The sequence below is a fragment of the Anser cygnoides genome, chromosome 9 (genome assembly GCF_040182565.1).
Source record: "Anser cygnoides isolate HZ-2024a breed goose chromosome 9, Taihu_goose_T2T_genome, whole genome shotgun sequence".
Classification (NCBI taxonomy): Eukaryota; Metazoa; Chordata; class Aves; order Anseriformes; family Anatidae; genus Anser; species Anser cygnoides.
This window is the reverse complement of record NC_089881.1, coordinates 5,500,558-5,519,474: the sequence shown is the minus strand read 5'-3', so window position 1 is coordinate 5,519,474 and position 18,917 is coordinate 5,500,558. Positions and strand designations below refer to the sequence as shown.

Below are 18,917 nucleotides of genomic sequence, written 5' to 3'. Positions count from 1 at the left end.
TTTGCAACCCTGTTAAACTCCCACTTCATACCAAGTAACTGCAGATTTCGGGTGTGAGACAGAACATGTAGAAGAAATAGTGTAACAGTAAGGAGAAAAGGAAATATGAAGAAAGTGAAATGGGTGAGCTAAAAAGTTGAAAATCCATTTTAGAAAGCCAAGACCAAATTACTCTAAACTAAATAACTCAAACATTTTATTTACATTTTATGTAATATTTGTTAAAACGAGTCAGATGCCAAACATTATTCAGAAGCAGTTATATGCCTTCTACTTTAGATGAAGTGATACATTTTTTTGTAAAATCATATTATTTTACTTAGACTATGTTCAGCTGCCGTAACTTACACTGAACATTTCAGCAAAAAAAAAATATTGTAGCATTTAATCATATAATCATATTATATGATTCTATGATAATCAACACATATCATGGAAAAATCCACATGCATTGTTACCTCTAATTAAAGAAATCTTGAAAATTTTTGTCAATATTAAGCCAATACATAAAAATAATTCTAATCACCACAAGCCAATGTGTATGCTTAAAAGCAGATTGTAAACACCCAGGGAAATGCTTTCTTTGGTTTGTTCATTTCCAATACGATTTAAACACAATGATATCTTACATTCAGTAAATTTCATCAAAATTACAAACTCCTCACATTATCAAGTAGATTTGAAAAATCTAGCAGGTTCCCCATAGCTTACTTCTGCTCTTCCACAGCCTCACCTCTGGGTGTTCACTACCTAAACGCACTGATGCTCAAAGTACAGCACGACCACTGGTAAAAATCACAAGCATCATACTGGGAGACCAGAAAGTGCCATCCTGTAGTGGGAGCAAGAGAAAACTAACTCTAAAGTATCCACATCCTGCTTCACCAGACAAACTGATGTATTTTGTATGCAGCCTTCACCAGCAATGGCAAGGATCTCAGTTCAAGGCAGCCCAAGCCCTGGTAGCACTGCGATCACCACTACCACATTGAATTTCCTCCTGGAAGCAAAGTGAGGGATATAAAAGCTACTGTGTTTTGGAGACTCAAAATACAGCAGTACAGTTACACAAACAGTACTGTGTCAGAGGCAATATGACCTGCTTGTACTGGTGTAGCATTCAAAAGCTCTAAATTAGGTCAGCATTGTGCTTGCTGTTGTGCAAACGCATACACGGCCAGAGGAAACACAGCTTGCCTGAGTGACCCAAGCATCCCAAAGCGATGTCTGCACTAGCAGCCAAGTCACGTTTGCTCTAGTGAGACTCTGGCTCCCCAGTTCCGATGTCACTTTCAAAGATGGAATGTAAATTACTCTGACGATTTGGAAACAATGTTTAACCACAGAGCCTGGCCAAAATTTTCATCTCTGACGGCCTCAAAAAGAAAATTGAAGAAAAATGAGAGCACAACGTAAAATAAAAGAAAGTCATTTAAGGGAAGTAAACACTGGTTACCCAAGTGTTTCATGCATCTAGAACTGACTGGACTGACCAAAAAGAAATCACTATGCAATATATAATATTCAACAAATATAATAATTATATATATATATATTGCACTGGTGTTGAATGTATTAAGTGACCTAATAGGTTTCTTCCTTCTCTATTTTCTAATATTTAGATCCTGCTTTTTATTATCATTTTTGCTTTAAGTAGTTTGCAAGTGATCATGCCAGCATCTTATTTCATTGATCTCAACAGGATACTCTTTAAAAGATGCATTTATTCACTTGGGAGCACACTAGCGTAATTAGCCTTGACATTTCAACAGTCTGATCATAAACACAAAGTGTTCTATGTGCTTTTAAGGCAAAAAGATCTCTGAACTGCCAAGGCAAAACATTTGAGATGTGAATTTTGCAGGAAACCCATGGATATTTTGTTAAAACTCAGTCTTGACCATTGCAAGCATGAGTGCCAAAAACACACAAAATCAAAAGACTGATGTATTGTTAATGGCATTTCTATTTTTAGCCAAAGGGTGGTGGTTGCTTGTTGTTTTTTGATTTATTTCCCCCCTTTTGCCTTACAACATTTTTCATGGTATCTGCCTCTTCCCCACCATAATCCCCACCCGAAAGTCCACGTGTCCAAAACCACGTCCTATTGTCCTGGAAGCAGGAGTTCTGGATGCATCTGGGGACCCATCTGGGGGGATATCAGAAGCAGTGGAGCTGCCTTCCGATGGGGAGAGGCTAAAGGGAAAACTCCACTGCTGTTGGCAGGGATGGGGATCATCATGCTGCATTAGCAGTGTGATGGAAACCTGAGTTCTTTTAAAACAAGCAAGTAAAAAATGAATAACATCTCCCCCCCTCCAAAAACCATGCACCATCACCCCCCCCCAAAAAAGAAAAACCACTAGGCTGTGCCAAAGGGAATGACTTGCAACCTTCTCCCAGTGTGATCCAAAATACTCAACTCTCATACATTTCTCTGAAAGGCTGACTCAGTCCTGCACAACTACTATTAAACACTGCAGCTGAGTAGTTCTGCAAGATATTGACGAATAAGCACATTGAACTGTGTATTTATAAATTAAAGCGCCACTAATTTGAGCCCTCAGGCAGCAGAGACCTGAAAAATAGAGTCAAAATCACATCCTTTCTTCTCCTTTATATTTATAAATGTCTTCTTGGGCCTGCATGTGTTTGTAGTTGAATAATTTACCCATATGAATTCCTCCTTTACCCCAGGAAAAAAAATATGCAATTACAGGGTTATCTACTACAAGAATGCGCACAGCATTTTCTTTCTGTGTCCTATACATGATGCAAGAAGGACAGGCTGAAAAAAGAGACACTATAAATTTTCCATAAACCACATTAGAAATAACTGTAAAGATCTATTGAGAGGTCTTAAGTGCCTCTGAATCTGTCCCACATTCCTTTATCCCATCTCCCCATAGGACCATGCAGCTGAAGTACAAGCTCAAACCATTTCAGAAGAGCTGAGTGCAAATAAAGACTTTTTTTTTTTTGGCAGAGGTCCTCTTTCTCCCATGATTTCCCAGTGAATGCTTTTCACTGTTTGTCCCTGAGAAGAGACTTTTAAAGCTAAGAGATTGAAGAGATTGGACTTCAGAGCTCTCAAATCTTGCTAGTAGCTTAAAAGTCATCATTGCTTCTCTCACCTTTGCCCCCCTGTCGTCTTCTCCAAAACCCTTCTCTTCCCTTCCTTGTGCCACAGTGAAACAAAGAAAACAATATGCAAGCACAGCACTAAAGAAAATATTTTTACAGTTTTTCTTCCAGCTACTCAGGACTTTGAGCTCGTGGGATTTCTATTTGCTGAGGCTGTGATAAGCTTTTTACAAAAGCTAACACATTTACTATGAGTTTGATATGCGAATATTCAACCCCATCATAGTAGCCAGTCAGACACACTTCTGTTAAATCATATTTTTCTTTTTGAAAGTTTTCAATCAAAACAATTTAAACCTGGGATTTGGCCTAGAAAAGCCTTTCCAGGCAGGATGTATTCATGTTTCAGAATTCTTCCCCACTTTCCCCTGCTTTTTCAGCATTATTCATGGACTAAAAGAGTCCAAGCTAATTTCCCCCGTGGCCTTTTGGGGTTAACCAGGACTGCTGCACTCCCTGCTCGGGGCAGGGGCCAGGAGGCAGCGGAGGTGCTGGAGGGGCAGCAGATGCAGCTGCAACCAGCCCGGGCCAGGAGCCAGCACGGCAGGACCTGCTGCCCCGTGCTGTGCCACGCAGCGGGGCGCACATCCCCACGCGGCCCAACATGCGAGTCTCGTTTCTGTTAATCCAGGAGGCCTGCCTTCAACACGCAGCCCAAAACGATGGGTCTGACCAGCCGGTCCCTGTCAGCCAAGTCAGGCTGCTGGCCTTTCGCTTGCCACACAGCGAACCTGAAGGCTCAGCGGGCTGCCCAGAGCACCAACACCGAGCACCACCTCCCTCCCTGCCGCCAGCCAGCGAGGAGGCTCTGGGCACATGCTGTGCGCCCCAGGCTGCTCTTAAACCAGGTTTAGAACCGAAAAATGACATGAAACACTTCTCACCACCAGTCTGAAGCAGGCTCCAAACTGCTGCCAGAGCTCGCCCAGTTCATTCAGGTCTAAAAATAGGCCTGATGCAGGAATCAGGAGATGGCCAGAGAAGATGCTACCCACTTCAGTCCTTATGCACTGTTTGTTAGAAGAAACCATAACTGCACTTCTCTGAAGCTCAGAAAGAGCCCATGATCTTTATCTACAGAAAATTTCACTTCTGGAATTAGCCTCCAGATTAATTCAGTAAAAGTATGCCAGAGACACTAAGGGCCTACACTCTGACTTAATGGTTTTAACGAGTTTTTTAACTGGACCAGTAAAGCACTGCACGTTTGTGATTTTAACTCACAATATGTGAAGTTTTAACTTCATGTTAAAGAGCATCACTTTTTTTTTTTAAAGGGTCATTCTAGACCTTGGGGACTTAAGTTTTGGAATTGCCTCTGATAAATGCACAACGCCAAAGAACTTTTCCCTTCCTGCTGCATCTAATGTGCAGAACAGAGCCGGGTGCCTCTGGAAGAGGCAGGGGAGGAGGTTGCCCTGTCTCCACGTGACATCCAGGCTCAGACACAAGGGAGAGACTCACAGTGTCCTTGAGCACAAAGGCACGGCAGGAGGAATCACAGGGAGCGTTTTAACGCTTTATTACACTCAGTGCTGAAGTACTTGTGATAATTATAGTACTTGTGATTCTTGCAACGTGGAGTTTGTTTCAACGTTTCTTCCCCCAAAAGCCTTTCCTGTCCCCACAATTTAAGTACACAAATAACATTCACAGTGTAAAATCTGTTTTCAGTTGCTTGTAGCTTTCAAAAAATTCCCCTTAGGGGCTGAAATGTTCTAAATTTGATCTCAGCCCAGAGGTGGTTTTCCCCACCCCCCTCCAACCAACCAGCTCAGAAACATGCATTTGGTTACCCTTCAACAGTGGGAAATGAGAAAATAGATGGTTAGGAGGTTTAAGACTCTTCCTTTCGTGGGTGTTCAGAGATCCCCTTGGGGAATCGAAGGAAAGGGGGAGCACGGGGCTAGCAGGATAGAAAAAGGAAAACATGGAGGGACTGAGAGAATAGTCCATTGGTCCAGTTGTAATCAGTTAAATATTAATTAAATAGCTTCCCAGGCAATGCAATCTGCAAGATCAGTCCTTAAAGCCAACCCCATTAGAAAATCTCAAGAGAAGAAAAGAATTTTCTGGGTTTACCCGGACTCGGGCTGCAAAGAGCCAGCTCTTGTACATAACGCTTGATCTGGAAGTAGTCAAAGAGATCTTTGTGTATACGACCATATAAAATTTGTTCTCTCTGATCTCCGTCATACTGTTACCAAAACAGAAGTGTGACTAAGAAAGCTTGAATGCTACATCAGTATGGCTATCCAGCCCTCTCAGGCTCAAGTCTCTTAAGGTTATTTCTTTCCACAGGTCATCTTTTATTTCGTGCCCATCATAAGTGGCTATTTTCAGGGGCTGTAGAGAGGTGCTAAATGCTGATAAGGAAAATCCTGTATTCCTTAATCCACTGCTAAAGCACTCTGCCAGCCTCCAAGGGTACCAGACAGATGGAGTGCACTAGGAAGCTACCCACAGGCTGGCTACTTCAGCCCCAGCTCATCTTTAATCCAGAAAGGTTTTGTTCTGGTATTTTAATCATTGATTGACTGGGAACTTTCTTCCATGCTGGGTTAGGTAAAATATCCATATGTCAGAGGTACTGGGGAATTCGTGTGGCTGTAGATCATAGCAGTGGTGTGAGACAAGATGCGTCTCAAGGGAACCAAGGAAGCCATAAGGAATGTAAAAAGTCACAGGGTTAAAGCCACATTAAGACAGCTGTTATGTTAATGAGAGTTCTGCTTTTCTTCTAGCTGTGGGTCATTGATTTAGAAAAACATGAACAAGGTCTTTTTCATTTTATCGTATCTTTCCACTGAGGCTAACATAGCCTAAAACATCATATCCTAGATCCCGTTCGTTTTGGTAACGGTATGTCTGTAGGAAGTTATCTATATTATGTTAGTGCATGAAGGATTCCCAGGGCTTGATTTGGTCTTACCTGGCCCAAGTCTATATACGAAGCTGTTTTGCAAGCATTTTACTTAGTAAACAAGTTAAGAAGAGAGTCATGCACCACTGAGTTTGCCCTCCAGACAAATTCATCCATACATCTGATTTTCTCTCACAGTCATAACAAACACTTGCAAGAAATTTGGTCTGAAGTCTTCTGCAAAAACATTTATCAGGTAAAAGTGACAGAGTCAGGATCTTTTGAGATGGATAGTCAGTAAATACAGGCAGGCTGCAATAGGCATCCTTGTCTTAAAAGGTCAGAGGGATACTTTGGATCCGCCTATTTCAGTTTCTAGAGTCTGAATGCCTCAGGCTGAGCTTCAAAGGGTCAAAGCACAAAAACAATTTCACCAAAGCAGCCAAACCCACCTGGATCCTTGGTTAGATCACAAGCTACCACTCACTTTGCTTGTCACCCAACCGCACCTTTGCTTACAAACATGCACCTCAGACTGATTTAAGCTGGACATGCTTTTTCAAATGACTCTCGCATGTCGATTAGTGAAAGAGCACCAGAGCAGTGGAGGATTCCGCCTGTGGTATTAAACATCTCACAGGACACACTTCTGTGTTGTGAAACAGAGCAGATCTTAGTGTGAACCTGAACTCCTGGCTGCAGTTTATTCCAGAATTATTTAGCTACTATTTGAGCATTTTGGACATCTGAAAACCCAGGTTCATGCTTTTTTTTTTTTTTTAATCTAAATCAACTCCATGATTTACTCCTCCAGCACTTTAGCTTGTTTTAGACAATCCAGATCTACATGAAGTTGTGAAGACCTAACAGTTATTTGAGGGTTTATTTTGTTTTGAATTAAAATGACAGTGGGGATAAGAGAGATATTACAAGGTTTAAATCAACTTCAAAAGCTAACCTAAACATAAACTATAGGTACTGCACTAGTTATTCTGCTCACTCGCACAGCTCTATAAACACATTGTCCTTTTTAAAATGTTTTTCTATCCTCTGTTAATGCCTGAAAGACCCAAACAACAACAGATGAAATCAGTTAAATAACTATAAACTGGCACAACAGCTGAACTGATTATATGCAGAGTGCTGTCAAATGCATAAAATAAACAAACTGGGATAATAGACCTTCTCTAAAGACTCGGTATTGTATTTATGGTAGGTATGGAACAATTACTGGGGAAAACACAAAAAAAAATGTTTTTCAAAGCAGTTGTTATAAAAAGTTGGAAAATCACTGTCCATGTACAGATGTAGAAACCCCTAAGGTTGTAAACAACGTGGCTTCAGGTTTTCCTTCTAATTTAGAACAGGATCGTGTGAGAATATAAAAGGACTGCCATGCTAATAGGAAAGGAAATTCCCCTTGTTAGGCAGCTTTTAAATACATACCTGAACTCGAGCCTCCGTGAGTTTGGCTCTTTGCGCAAGTTCTTCCCGAGTATAAATGTCAGGGTAGTGTGTCCTCTCAAAAGCTCTTTCCAGCTCTTCCAGTTGCTCTGCTGTGAAGGTTGTCCTGCTACGACGCTGCTTTCTTTTTAAAGGTAAGTCTGGTTCAGAATCAATGTCAGAGCCTTCATCAGACTGGGGTGCTGATGGTCAAAAGAAATTAAAAAAAAAAATTATCTTAAGTTGAGGAAAAAAAGTAATCAAAAGATTTTATGAAATAATCTTATATGGAAAAGCTGTTTTTTCTTCCCATGACTCAGAACTGAGTGGCAAACTTCAAAACCGCAAAAAGTGAGAAACAAATCAGAGTTAAATATTCCACTGTGCAAGTGTGCTCAAACAAAAAGAATTATAAAAAGTTCAGCTATGAGTTTATCACATTTTTCTGACCCAAGAATGTTTAAGGACCTCTAGAAACCTTTCTGATTGAATGGATGAATTATTCAATATGTTTTAACTCCTCCAATGGTTTCCAAGTATTTAAAACCATACACAGTTCTGCTTAGATCCAAATGATACAGCCTCCTTCTATTCCTTTAACTGCTAAACATATGCAAATATCTGTCACACCAGTGTGCGTGTTGTAACTTAAACAGCCTTACACTGTGGATGCACGTGCACGTGACTTTCCCTATAGATCCAGCAGTGAAACCTTACTGCTGAAATAGTTACAGAAGTGATTACAACATCACAACACTTTGAAAAAGTGTTGAATATAATATTCTAATATATAATATTTGAATTTAGGAGAATTGGTTTCTTCAATTATATTTACTTTATGTCTTGTTTAGTATTTATCCTATACTCTGAATGGTACTTCCATGTTTAATGGGTATTTAAATGTTCCTTCTCTTGCAACTTACTTGCCTGTCTTAGGACCAGCTAACAACCTCAGAACAGTCCAGAAAAATGTTAATTCAAAAAAAAAAAAAAAAAAAGACATGGTGTACAGAGAATTCCTGTAAAAACAGCTCGGAGCAATAATTTATTTTGACTCAACTCTTCCAGTCACTAATGCAAGGAGATACCAGCATATGTGACAACCAGAACTGAAATACAGAACAGGCTGCATCGGTTCCTTCACCTAACATTTCATGATTTGTCCTCCTAGCCTAGGGAGGCTTTCCAGAATAGGCCGTGGCTACAGGCGGATGCAGGTGTGTGCTGATGGCTCCCGGGACACGCGTGCAGACCAGCCTCTCAGTGTTGGACCACAGGTCCCTCTCACTGTGCCCCAAGCAGGTGCTTAAGGAAAGTCATAAAGAAACAGACCGTGTACAGCATGTCCATCCCCTAGGATACGCTTCAGGTTCCCAGGACCTCTGTCCCAGCCCATGCTGTGAGCTGGAGGACAACTCTCCAGCCTTACAGGAGAAGTCGTGGAGCGATCTCAGTGCCCACGAGAGCTTCAAGCTGTGCTCCCTGGTAATCGAATGTGCTCCAGCTACAGCCTGGCTGGGCTGAACCCATAGCTACAGTTGTGAAGGCAGCAAAGACTCCTACAGCACCCAACCACATTTTCTTTCCCTAGCAAGCCATAATGAACCAAAAAAACAGATTTTCAAAGCCAGTCTTCACTTGCATCTGCTGCTGTCCCAGGCAACAAGTGTTCCCCTTATTCCCCAAGACTTCAAGGGAAACCACCTAAAGAGGGCAGACACTCCCCAGCGATGCTGAAACTGCTTGTTCTGTTGAAATGCAAGTATTACTTCTACTGCTTCAATAATTCTAAATAAATTATTGACATGGACATTGATTTAAAATAATCTTCTTAACATGATTATTTGAAAGTAGCTGAGAACAGAAAGCCAGAACAGAAATCACTCTTCCTCAAGCTGCAGCTAAACCCCCCACCTTCTTCAGTACTAGCTATCTTACATTTCCAATTTCACTCAAGCTGTTTGAACTAATAAATACACCTAATCTGTTTATTTAGTCCTACAGCATGAGAAAGACAAAGTTCTTTTATAAGCAGCTCAGCTGAAGAGTTTATGAATTTCTGCATTAAAAAAAAAAAAAAGAGTAATTACTCTAGCCAAGAGGCTCTTATGTGAAAGATATCTTCATTGTCCAGACACCATAAATATTTTGGACCCGACATACACAGGACATCAGGAGAAACTCCCACAGAGCTCAACATAAATGCACTGTGAGAACATCCATCTCTCTATTGCTTGTGCGAAAGTTTTGCCCCAAGTAAGACTGGATTTAGCTGTTCTGGAGAATATTGGCCCTGATGACTAAGGGGAATCAGCACAAGCATCCAGTCCCAAGTAGTTCAAGTTCATGCCCTATAAAACAAGCAATTCTAGGGTATCCCAAAATAAACATAACACAAGGAGTTGGTGACAAATCCCAAATCTCAGTTGGAGCCCCAACCCAAGTGAATCAGCACCTGCTTTCCTCCAACTGCCAAGCTACATGATAGCTTCATGCTGGTGTTCAAAAATACAATTAAAAATAAAAAGATACAGGGCTTTTTTTTTTATTTTTTTAAATCATTTCTCCACGTTAGCCTCAGATACCTATGGCACCCACACGCAGCTGCACCACTCTCTTCTGCCCTTACCGCCTGGGTCAGGCAAGGGCTCCTCTGGGTTTTGTTCTACTCCTGCTCGTTTTTTGAAAAGCAGACTTGAGGCAAGCTGGAGCAGCAGGGCACTGTACTTCTGAAAGATCTCTGCAGAGCAGATCGCCTGAAGGCAGGCACAGCCCTGACGGCGGAGCAAAGATGCAAAGACATGGCGCCGAGCACCCCGACCCGGAGCAGCGCTTGCCCTGCAGGGGTTTTTATGGGGGACAGGGAAGCACCACAGCCGGCACCATGGGCCCCACGCAGCCCCCCCAGTCCAGGGTGAGATGCTGCTCAGTCACAGCAGGGTGCATGGGGGGACTTTGTCAGGCACCTACATACGTGCCTGTAAAGAGCCAGCTTAAACTGTGCAGCTTAGAGTGGATATTTATTGCCACGTTTCTGACCTGAATGCCCTCGCTGACTGGGTGGGGGTGTCAGGAGGCTTATAATGATCTTTCTAAAAATGTTTTATGAAGACATAGCAAAATCTTGTGATGTTTCCCTGCACCCTGTATTCCTGCAGCAATGAGAACAAAACACTGACTTGATTTCATTTTAGCTTTACATTTCATTAAGCAGTATATGAAATGGACAAAGATAAAGTCAGAAAACACTGAGCAAAGTATCCAAGAGCCAGACAATGTGTCTTACACAGATGCTAACATTTAGAGATAAAGTAATAAAAACTAAAGTAGGGAGAAAATGCATATCAAATTAAACGGCTTTCATATCCCTCTGATTTCATCAGTATTACCCTTTACCAGACCTGGCTACCACGAGCAGCTTTATTGAAAACACTGAGTTCCTTTGTCTTGTCTGATCCACAATATTAAAAATCAGACAAATGTAATCTCAAATGATAGTTACATGTCTGTGTGACAGACTACGCTATTTTTATTTGCTATGAAGTGTTTTTAACAAGGATTAGTTCCAGGGAAGTTTTTATCCTTATCTTTTCTTACTATTATTAAACTTTTATATAGGTGAGAAGCCTATCAGAGTATTGGCTGAGCACACAAATTGGACACACCTCAGCCTGTAAAACAGCAGTAATTATTTTACATCTGTTCTACAGCCAGAGTCTACGTCTCCTTTGCTAAGCAGCATCTCTCTAATAGATGCACCGACTTCCATGGTGTAATAAGACACCGTTCAGCATAGGAAAAGGTGTCCAGATTTTAGCTGGGTTATTTCCTTCTCCACCACCTCCACAGAGCCACATCACACATATCACTAGCCTTTACATTTGTCCTAATGATCCCAGTACTCCAGCCCTGCGGGCTATAAAGGGGAAAGAAGGAGACTCACCGTGCGCAGGGCTCGCAGCTTCCCTCCTCACCACACCGAGAAAATGGGAGCTGCAGCCAAAAGCACCGCCAGTAGCTGAGCCATGAAGTTTAATTAAAGAAGGAATTACAGCATTAAAGAGCAATTATTTGTCCCTTGGCCCTTCGTGACCTGTCTGGTGGCCTGAGGAGAGGCTGCATCCCAGTTAGCACTACAACATGACGAAGTCCCTGCTCAGCTTCACAGGCGTTTGGTCACGTGGAATTTTGCAATTATCGGTTTTCCAAACACTGTAAATAGACATGTCGGGGCAAAAACCGAACAACAAAATAACGCACAAGAGGTCATTCCCTGGATTGTTTTTCCTCTCAGCAAGACATTTCATTTGAATAATTAAATAACAAAAACATGACAACCATTTAAAAGCCATACATATGGATGCAGCACACCACACGCCACAAACCCAACCTTCCTGCGACCTGTGAAGGCACAGCTTCTCCGGCAGCCATTTGGGCACCGTAAAAGTGTTTAATTTTTTTTTCCCCACAGCCTTTTCTTCGAAAGCAGGGAAGCTGCTGGATAAATTCTGACTAGCCACAGGTCTCTCTAGAACAAGACGGGATAACGAGTCACGAGCGGCAGGGTGGCTGCTGGCCGCTTTGCTGGCCTTCCTCCGTTCACACAGCACTCCCTCGCCCCGCAGGCCGCCTTCCCGGCGCCTCGTCACGTGCCGGTGGCAGGGCTCGTGGGGACCCGTGGCTGCCGTCCGGGTGGGAGGGAAGGGACGCTGGTGACCTCCGTCGTGTCGGCTCGGGTGCAGGCGAGGAGGAACGCGGCGGGGCCGCCGCCCCCACAGGGACCCGCGGCAAATGACAAATGACACTTTCTCTTTGTGATCTTTGGGATTTTTGTTGACTTATTTGGAGGCTTTTGTTGGGTCCTAAGAAATGGCCTGTGGCTGAGGCCCATTCTGCCGATTTCCACGCTCCATCTGTGGTATCCATCAGCAGGGCCCTAGCCCGCATTCAGGGCTCTGACACCTGCCTGGCAGGATGCGGGCGGCACAAAGGAGGCAGCCGGGGGCGGGCGGGGGGCCGGGCAGGGCGGCCGGGGGAAGGGGACGCACAGCAGGGGTTAATCCACGCTCCCCAGCCCCAAAATGGCACCTGGATGCGGCCCCGCGAGACCCCTGCCCGCACCAGGGCCCGGACACAGCACGAGTGGTGCGGCTGAGGAACTGGAGGGGAAAGGGATGGAGAAGGGGGAAGCCATCGGGAGGTCAGGCCGCAAGGTTCACCCTGGTGCTCCCCGCAGAAGCCCGCAGTGCTTAGACCCTCGCTTGAGCTGGGGCAGGCTTTCGGCAGTGGGCACTACAGCAGCCGATGGACCAGAAACACACATTTCTTCCCTCAGAGTAAAGTCCACAAGAAAATAAAACTGCATCTTTACTTCCTACCAGCATCCTCCTTTCCCCCCTCCCCTCCATCCCTCCCTCCCAGTTTAGGGGCAGGCTTGCATTTGCATACAAAATAAAATTAAGGCGCCAGAGTCGAGCAACCGCCTCTCTGCCAGCACAGCGGCCCTCCGCTTTCCGCAGAAAGGCGACGCCAGGCTCCCCTCTGCCTCCTCCCCACCGCAGCAAGGGGCCACCAGGCCGAGCAGAGCGTGCGGCCTGCCAGGCCCGTGCTGATCAAACCCGGACAAATAAAGCCTGACACGCAACAACTCCCCAGGTGCCCGCGGCCCCGGGTGGAGGCTACAGGCCTGCTAGGAACATGGCTGGCAGCGGGGACGGGTGTTGGAGGTCTGCAGTCACCGTCCAGCCACCTGCAAGTTGTTTTGGACCAACAGCTGCCGAACCCCTTATCGAAGATCGAGCATGTCCCTATGCCTAAAAAAGCACCCCGAAACTGAGGGTTGCAGTGCTCCCCCCGAGGCACTTTTAGCAAGTTTTCCAGGATCCCAAGCTGCAATTTTATCCAGTTCACTGGGAGATGCGGCACCCCAAATTTCACCCTAATAGGTCATAGCCCAGAATTTGTTAGCAGTTAGAGTTAACTGCTCTGCTTTGACAGAAAAGCAAATTTTAAAAAACGATGAACAAAACAAGAAGATACAAAAGACTTCAGTGTGGTTAAGATAAAATATGCTAATGCTACTACAAGTTCCTGTTAAAAAAGTGAAAATTTAGGATCAGAAAGTGTGTGAAAAACAATTCTCAGTCTTGCTAGAAAGCAACAGAATATTTGATAAGATGTGAAACTCTAATAAGTAGTAAAATTTCTTTTAACCTTTTTTACTGGCATTGTGACTATGATATATTTAAAAACAAGAAACGAAACCCAAAAGCAACCCTCTGCTCTAGACATGAATTTCACTCATCTAACAAGGATTAAGTCACACTTCAATTCCCCCTTTGAAAACCACTGCTATTTGCAAAGGGCATGCTTACAAAAACATTGTAAATGGCTTTTTTAAACTCCACAGGCACTTTACAAAAGTCTTCACTGAGAGAATGAGAAAAATGGGAAGAAAATATGTTGCTGTTTAAGTAAACTGATTAATAAGAGTAATTAATCGGTTAACGGAATTGGCAAAGAGCAACTGCGTCTCCCGTGAGCTGCAAGCTGGAAAGTCAGCAAAGAAAGGCAAAAACAACCACAGCAGCAATATAAGTGAGGTTGTGGAGAGGAGTGGATGGTATTTTGATTTTGGTTGGTCTGATTCACATTGAGAAATGTGCTTTGTACAGCGAAGTGAAAAGGAAAGCGGTAGCTGAAGTGAAAAGGAAAGCAGTAGCTGCAGTAAAAGGAAATGGCCAACAGTGACTTTTATTTACAATTACCAAGAGACAGGCTATTATTGACCATATGTGCCACAATCGCCCTCCTTATCATGGGTTGGCCATCATGTCCATTGGGAGCTGTTAATGAACTGGGTAATTGAGCTGCTGACATGTGTTACCAAAACAAAACAATAGGAAGAAGAGACAAATGAACATTTTATTTGCCAATCAGAGTAGGTTCCGCTTTTCAGAGAGCTGTGCCTAAGTAAGTGGCTGAATACATAAAACAGTGCATTGAAGGCAAGCAGATGCATGCACAATAATGGTTAACTGACAGCCTATGGCCCATCTGTGCTTAACATTTTGTTAAAGAAATTACTTGACTTGCTAAAGAGACAAATCATACAGCTGCCCCAAGTGCTGCATTATAAGAGATAAATCATTAGCTAAACTGTTTCATGCTTAAAATGACAATGCATATTAACAGTTATGAAGGGACATTTTGTCAGCACAGCTTGATGCAGTTATAACTTACAAAAAGTGTGACAGCTCATAGCTATTCAATGATTTCAACTTAGAAGAGAATGACAACACTGTGAAAACAATTTTACCACACAAGCAATAGTTAATTTACAGTCTCTTTTTAAAAATGTTTTTTTTTTTATTTCTTTTTTTTTTATGAATGATGAAATAATATGGAAAGGAAAAAAAATGGTCAGTATCTAACTGTTCTGCACCATTAATCTGCTAGCATGTACTTCATTCAAAACCACAGAGCATCAAAAAGGAACACATTCCATTTTAAATATCAAAGACTGCATCACCAGCACTAAGAATAAATGGCTAATTCTCAACTGTGCATGAAAGGATAAGGAATTTCTAGAGTGAAAGGAAGGGAAGAGGAAACAGCAAATACAACAGCTACAAAAATCTCTTCTTATTCCCCCACCTCCTCCTCTAAAAGATATTTGTTTTGTTGATACAAGTAACATTAAAGTACTTGGCAGCTTTGCACGTGGCCCCGATCCTGCTCTGAAGTTTCACTGCTGTAAATGTGCACCGGAAATTATTACTATTTTATGCTGCACACTAAACATAAAGGAACTGCCGTTAGCACTCAGGTACTGTTATTGCACAGGCAGCACACACATGCACTCACCGGCTAACGCTAGCAAGTTCCCAGCCCAGGGCACCTGCTAAGGGAGGTCACAAAATCCAGTCCTCCCCTCCTGACTTAGGCCAAGGCAAGTCAGGTCCTCAGCCAGCTCTACACACACTACCCAAAACAAAAAATAACACATTTTGGGGTAAAACTGGTGCAGCCTGTGGGGCCTTTCCCTGCGGTTTTGGAGGCTGGTGCCCACACCAGGGTGAGCTCAAGATTCACAACTAAATAAGTATTCAGCTTCTCCAACAGCCCCCCCAAAAAACCAGACTGCCTTGCTGGCTGAGCAGTTCTTATCCACCAGCCTTAAAGGACTACTTTGGTGTTTCCACTGGTGGAAGAGCAAAGTTGGATCCAGGCAAGATTTGGCCCCTTGCTCAATCTCACGTGCATCTTCGCAGATCCCAGGGAAGAAGTTCACACGGAGAGCAGGCACCGTGAGGGCCCCGGGTGTTATAAAGTGCTCCGGGACAAACTGATGTTCTCACTGTCACTGGGCTCTGAGTCACTCCAGACCATCTCTGAATACGTCCTATTGACTGTGAGAGGAGGGACTTCTGCGAGCATGAAGAGGCATCACAAACACATCCCACTGACTTTTGCCAGGAGCTCACGAGTGCCTACATCTGGGAGCTTTGCCGATCCTTCCCACGGGAAGCAAACCATGGTAACACTGAGAACATCAACCTTGTGTTTAAGTATTGCAACATCTTGTCTTCTCTCAAAAATCACTATGAGATTTCAAGGAAAGTTTTCCACAAGGCTCAACATGAAAGAACAATTTTGCCTCCTAAATTTACAAAATTTATGAGAAGGTGAAGGTAACTAAATACTCAAATCCAAATGAGGGTCACTCTCAACAAGCTTTGAGAAAATTGGAATTTTAGGCAATACTTTAAAACACGGGAAGACTTGAGAGGAAAGATAAATCTCTCTTGCACAATTCACAGAATATACTAAGGGACTGGCAACAAGTCTTCAAGCTGGTATCAGCTGATGGAAGAGCTGATTGGTAACCAATTAAGACTGAAAACATTGAGTATCCTGGGAGATGGAATTTGTCAGCTGAGAAATAAAATAAAGCAAATGGAGGAGTCTCAAGATAAATAACAAGACTGTATTAGTGAGTTAAAGCAAGGCAAATAATTAAGCTGTCAGCAATCTCTCACTGCATAGGCAGCATGGATTCTTAGAAGGAAAAAATCTATAAACTATATTTGATTCAATTTCTTGAAAAAAAAAAAAAAAGAAAAGAACACAGATAACCAAAATCCCTTAAGTTATCAAACTTACTGGGCACATCAAGACAAAAAAGGTTTACAAGCATTTTTCAAAAATAGCTCTGCATTGCTTCACTGGGTTTTAGCTAACTTTAACATGACCGAAACATTTTGAAAGAAAATATTGAAAATATTAATATTTACAGTAAAAAGTATTGAGAATGTTTTAATACATTTAATACATTTTCTATATCTTTCAGCTAGCTCTAGCACCTGTATTAAAACCATCCTTGATCTGAAACAGCGCTGACAGAGCAAGCTGTAGGTAGTTTCAGCTCCTTGTCAACACCACAGTCCTCTCAAGTCTCTATGGGAAATCAAAGCTATGATCTCTTCCTAAACCCAAAGCTGCAGCCACTCACACCTTAAGACACTTTTACCTACTGCAGAACATGACTGAATTATACGATCATGTCTATCACTCTCAGAGCTTGGGATGGCTTTTTTTTTTTTTTTTTTTAAACAATTTTGGGTTTTGTCATTGCGTACTCAGTTTCCTCAAGAAATTGCTTTACTTCGCAAAAAGTTTGCTATATTTTGTAGTGGAAATCCAAAACTGCTAATATTTTTTTTGTTGTTTTCTAGACTTCAGTCGATAGAGAAAAAATTACTTCTTTCACTAGATCTATTCCTGTAATTTATTTTCCAATGTACTGCCTACTACTGCCAAATGCCTCTTTTCCAGCCAAATTTTTCTGTAACAGCTACATAAGAATTGAGGTGCTGACTGCAAAGTCCACGATCATCCCTCGTGGACCTGGGTACTGAGCCCTCCAGTCTCACTGGCCAAAGACAGTCTCTACGCTTATGGTTGTTCCAGTATTTGGGATGAAAGGACCCTTTTCACTGTTACAACAGGATAGCAGTAGGGTGCTCAGCACCCCCTTGTGCTGCTTCCTGACCTTTTCATTCCCTGCTCCTACCTTGGCTGCCAGCATGGAGGTGAAGGACTCGGTGGTGCAGGAGACTGCCTGGATCAGTCTCGTTTCATTCATTATACACCCTATGATGCTGCTACAGTAATTAAGTTGGGGCCATGCAAAAGTCAGACACCTGCAGATTCTCCTGTTCTCTTGCCCCATGGAGCACATGATGACATGAGTGTAATCCTCTAATTACCCTTCCCACTGACTGTCACCTGGGAGCTCACCAGGCAACACCTACGCACAACCAAGACCACTCTGGCTGGGTGTGCAAGCAAACAAACCTCACAGCAGCCATCACAGCTTGCAGATGATGCCCCCTAACCTTACTGTTGCCATCATACAGACACTGAATGGACAAGACAAATCAAAGCAAGACATTTTCTAAGGCAGACATCGAGACAACCGAAATCTAGGTGATAAAAAAATTATTTGCACATGCACGGTGCTATAAAAGATTAACACTTCAACTTGCTGGTAATGAAGGAGGGCATACAACTTGCTATTTGTTCAAAAAAAACATGGAGAGCTTAATTTCCAAGACAAACCCCACACTTCTTCTGTCCAGTTAAAACAAACAAACCAAAATACAGAGCAAAGCCCAACATCAGCCAACCCCAGCAGAGTCAGTGGACGGGACCGATGCACCATGCTGGGCTGCAGCCATCCCCGCAGCACCTTTGCGGCATGGAAGAGTTGTCCAGCTGGGAGTCACTCATGATCCATTCTCTGCCACAGACGTATTTAATTGCCATACATTTGACCTCATTTACTACTTGTTGACAGATGCTGATAAACGCTCTTGAAAACCTACAAGAATGATGGTCACTGGTGAATGCCTAATGGCAGAGATGTCAAGAATTATTTGACTAAACATATTCACACTTACATCATCTGCTTTGAAACCCCTACAGATATAAACAATAAATTTATAACTGTCTCTCTGAATTAGAAACTGAAAAAATAACTGCACCAAGTCTGCGAGATAAACACGCTGGCTTTTCTTAAAGATTCCTTCATTGGTGTGAAACAAAGACTGAAACAGCAGGATGCCTGCTGGTGTGTCCTGCAGGCTTTGCACAGACACTAAAATTATGAGCTATTGTTTCTTTCTTCTTCCTCCCCCAATATAACTTACTTTAAAGGAATATTTGTTCAGGAATCGAAATAAGATAAAGCTTTAATTGACATCAAGCCCCTTTTTATGACTCTGACATTAACAGAGATTTAAAACTATTAGACACCAAATGTGTGTGTTGATAGGCATGCAATCCACAGTGTGCACAGAGCACAACTTAATACTTGCATTACTAAGCCCATATAAATAGTCCAACTATTGCCTTCACTATGTAATTATAGCAGACTTCACCATGGCACTTAGTATTTTCTTAG

At 42.7% G+C, this 18,917-nt stretch overlaps 1 protein-coding gene across 9 annotated transcripts in view; it reads right to left on the bottom strand.

Moving 5' to 3' along the window:
- PAX3 (paired box 3) overlaps positions 1–18,917 on the bottom strand; it is a 78,041-nt gene that overhangs the window by 19,738 nt on the left and 39,386 nt on the right. For 7 of the 9 annotated variants that reach the window (XM_067002363.1, XM_067002364.1, XM_067002367.1 and 4 more), the window contains one exon: positions 7,454–7,653. In XM_067002363.1, the coding sequence (XP_066858464.1) occupies positions 7,454–7,653 (200 nt within the window). Of the gene's footprint in view, positions 1–7,453; positions 7,654–11,393; positions 12,359–17,525; positions 17,611–18,917 lie in introns of those variants that run through there. The other 2 variants (XM_048063047.2, XM_048063048.2) reach the window with 2 other exon arrangements.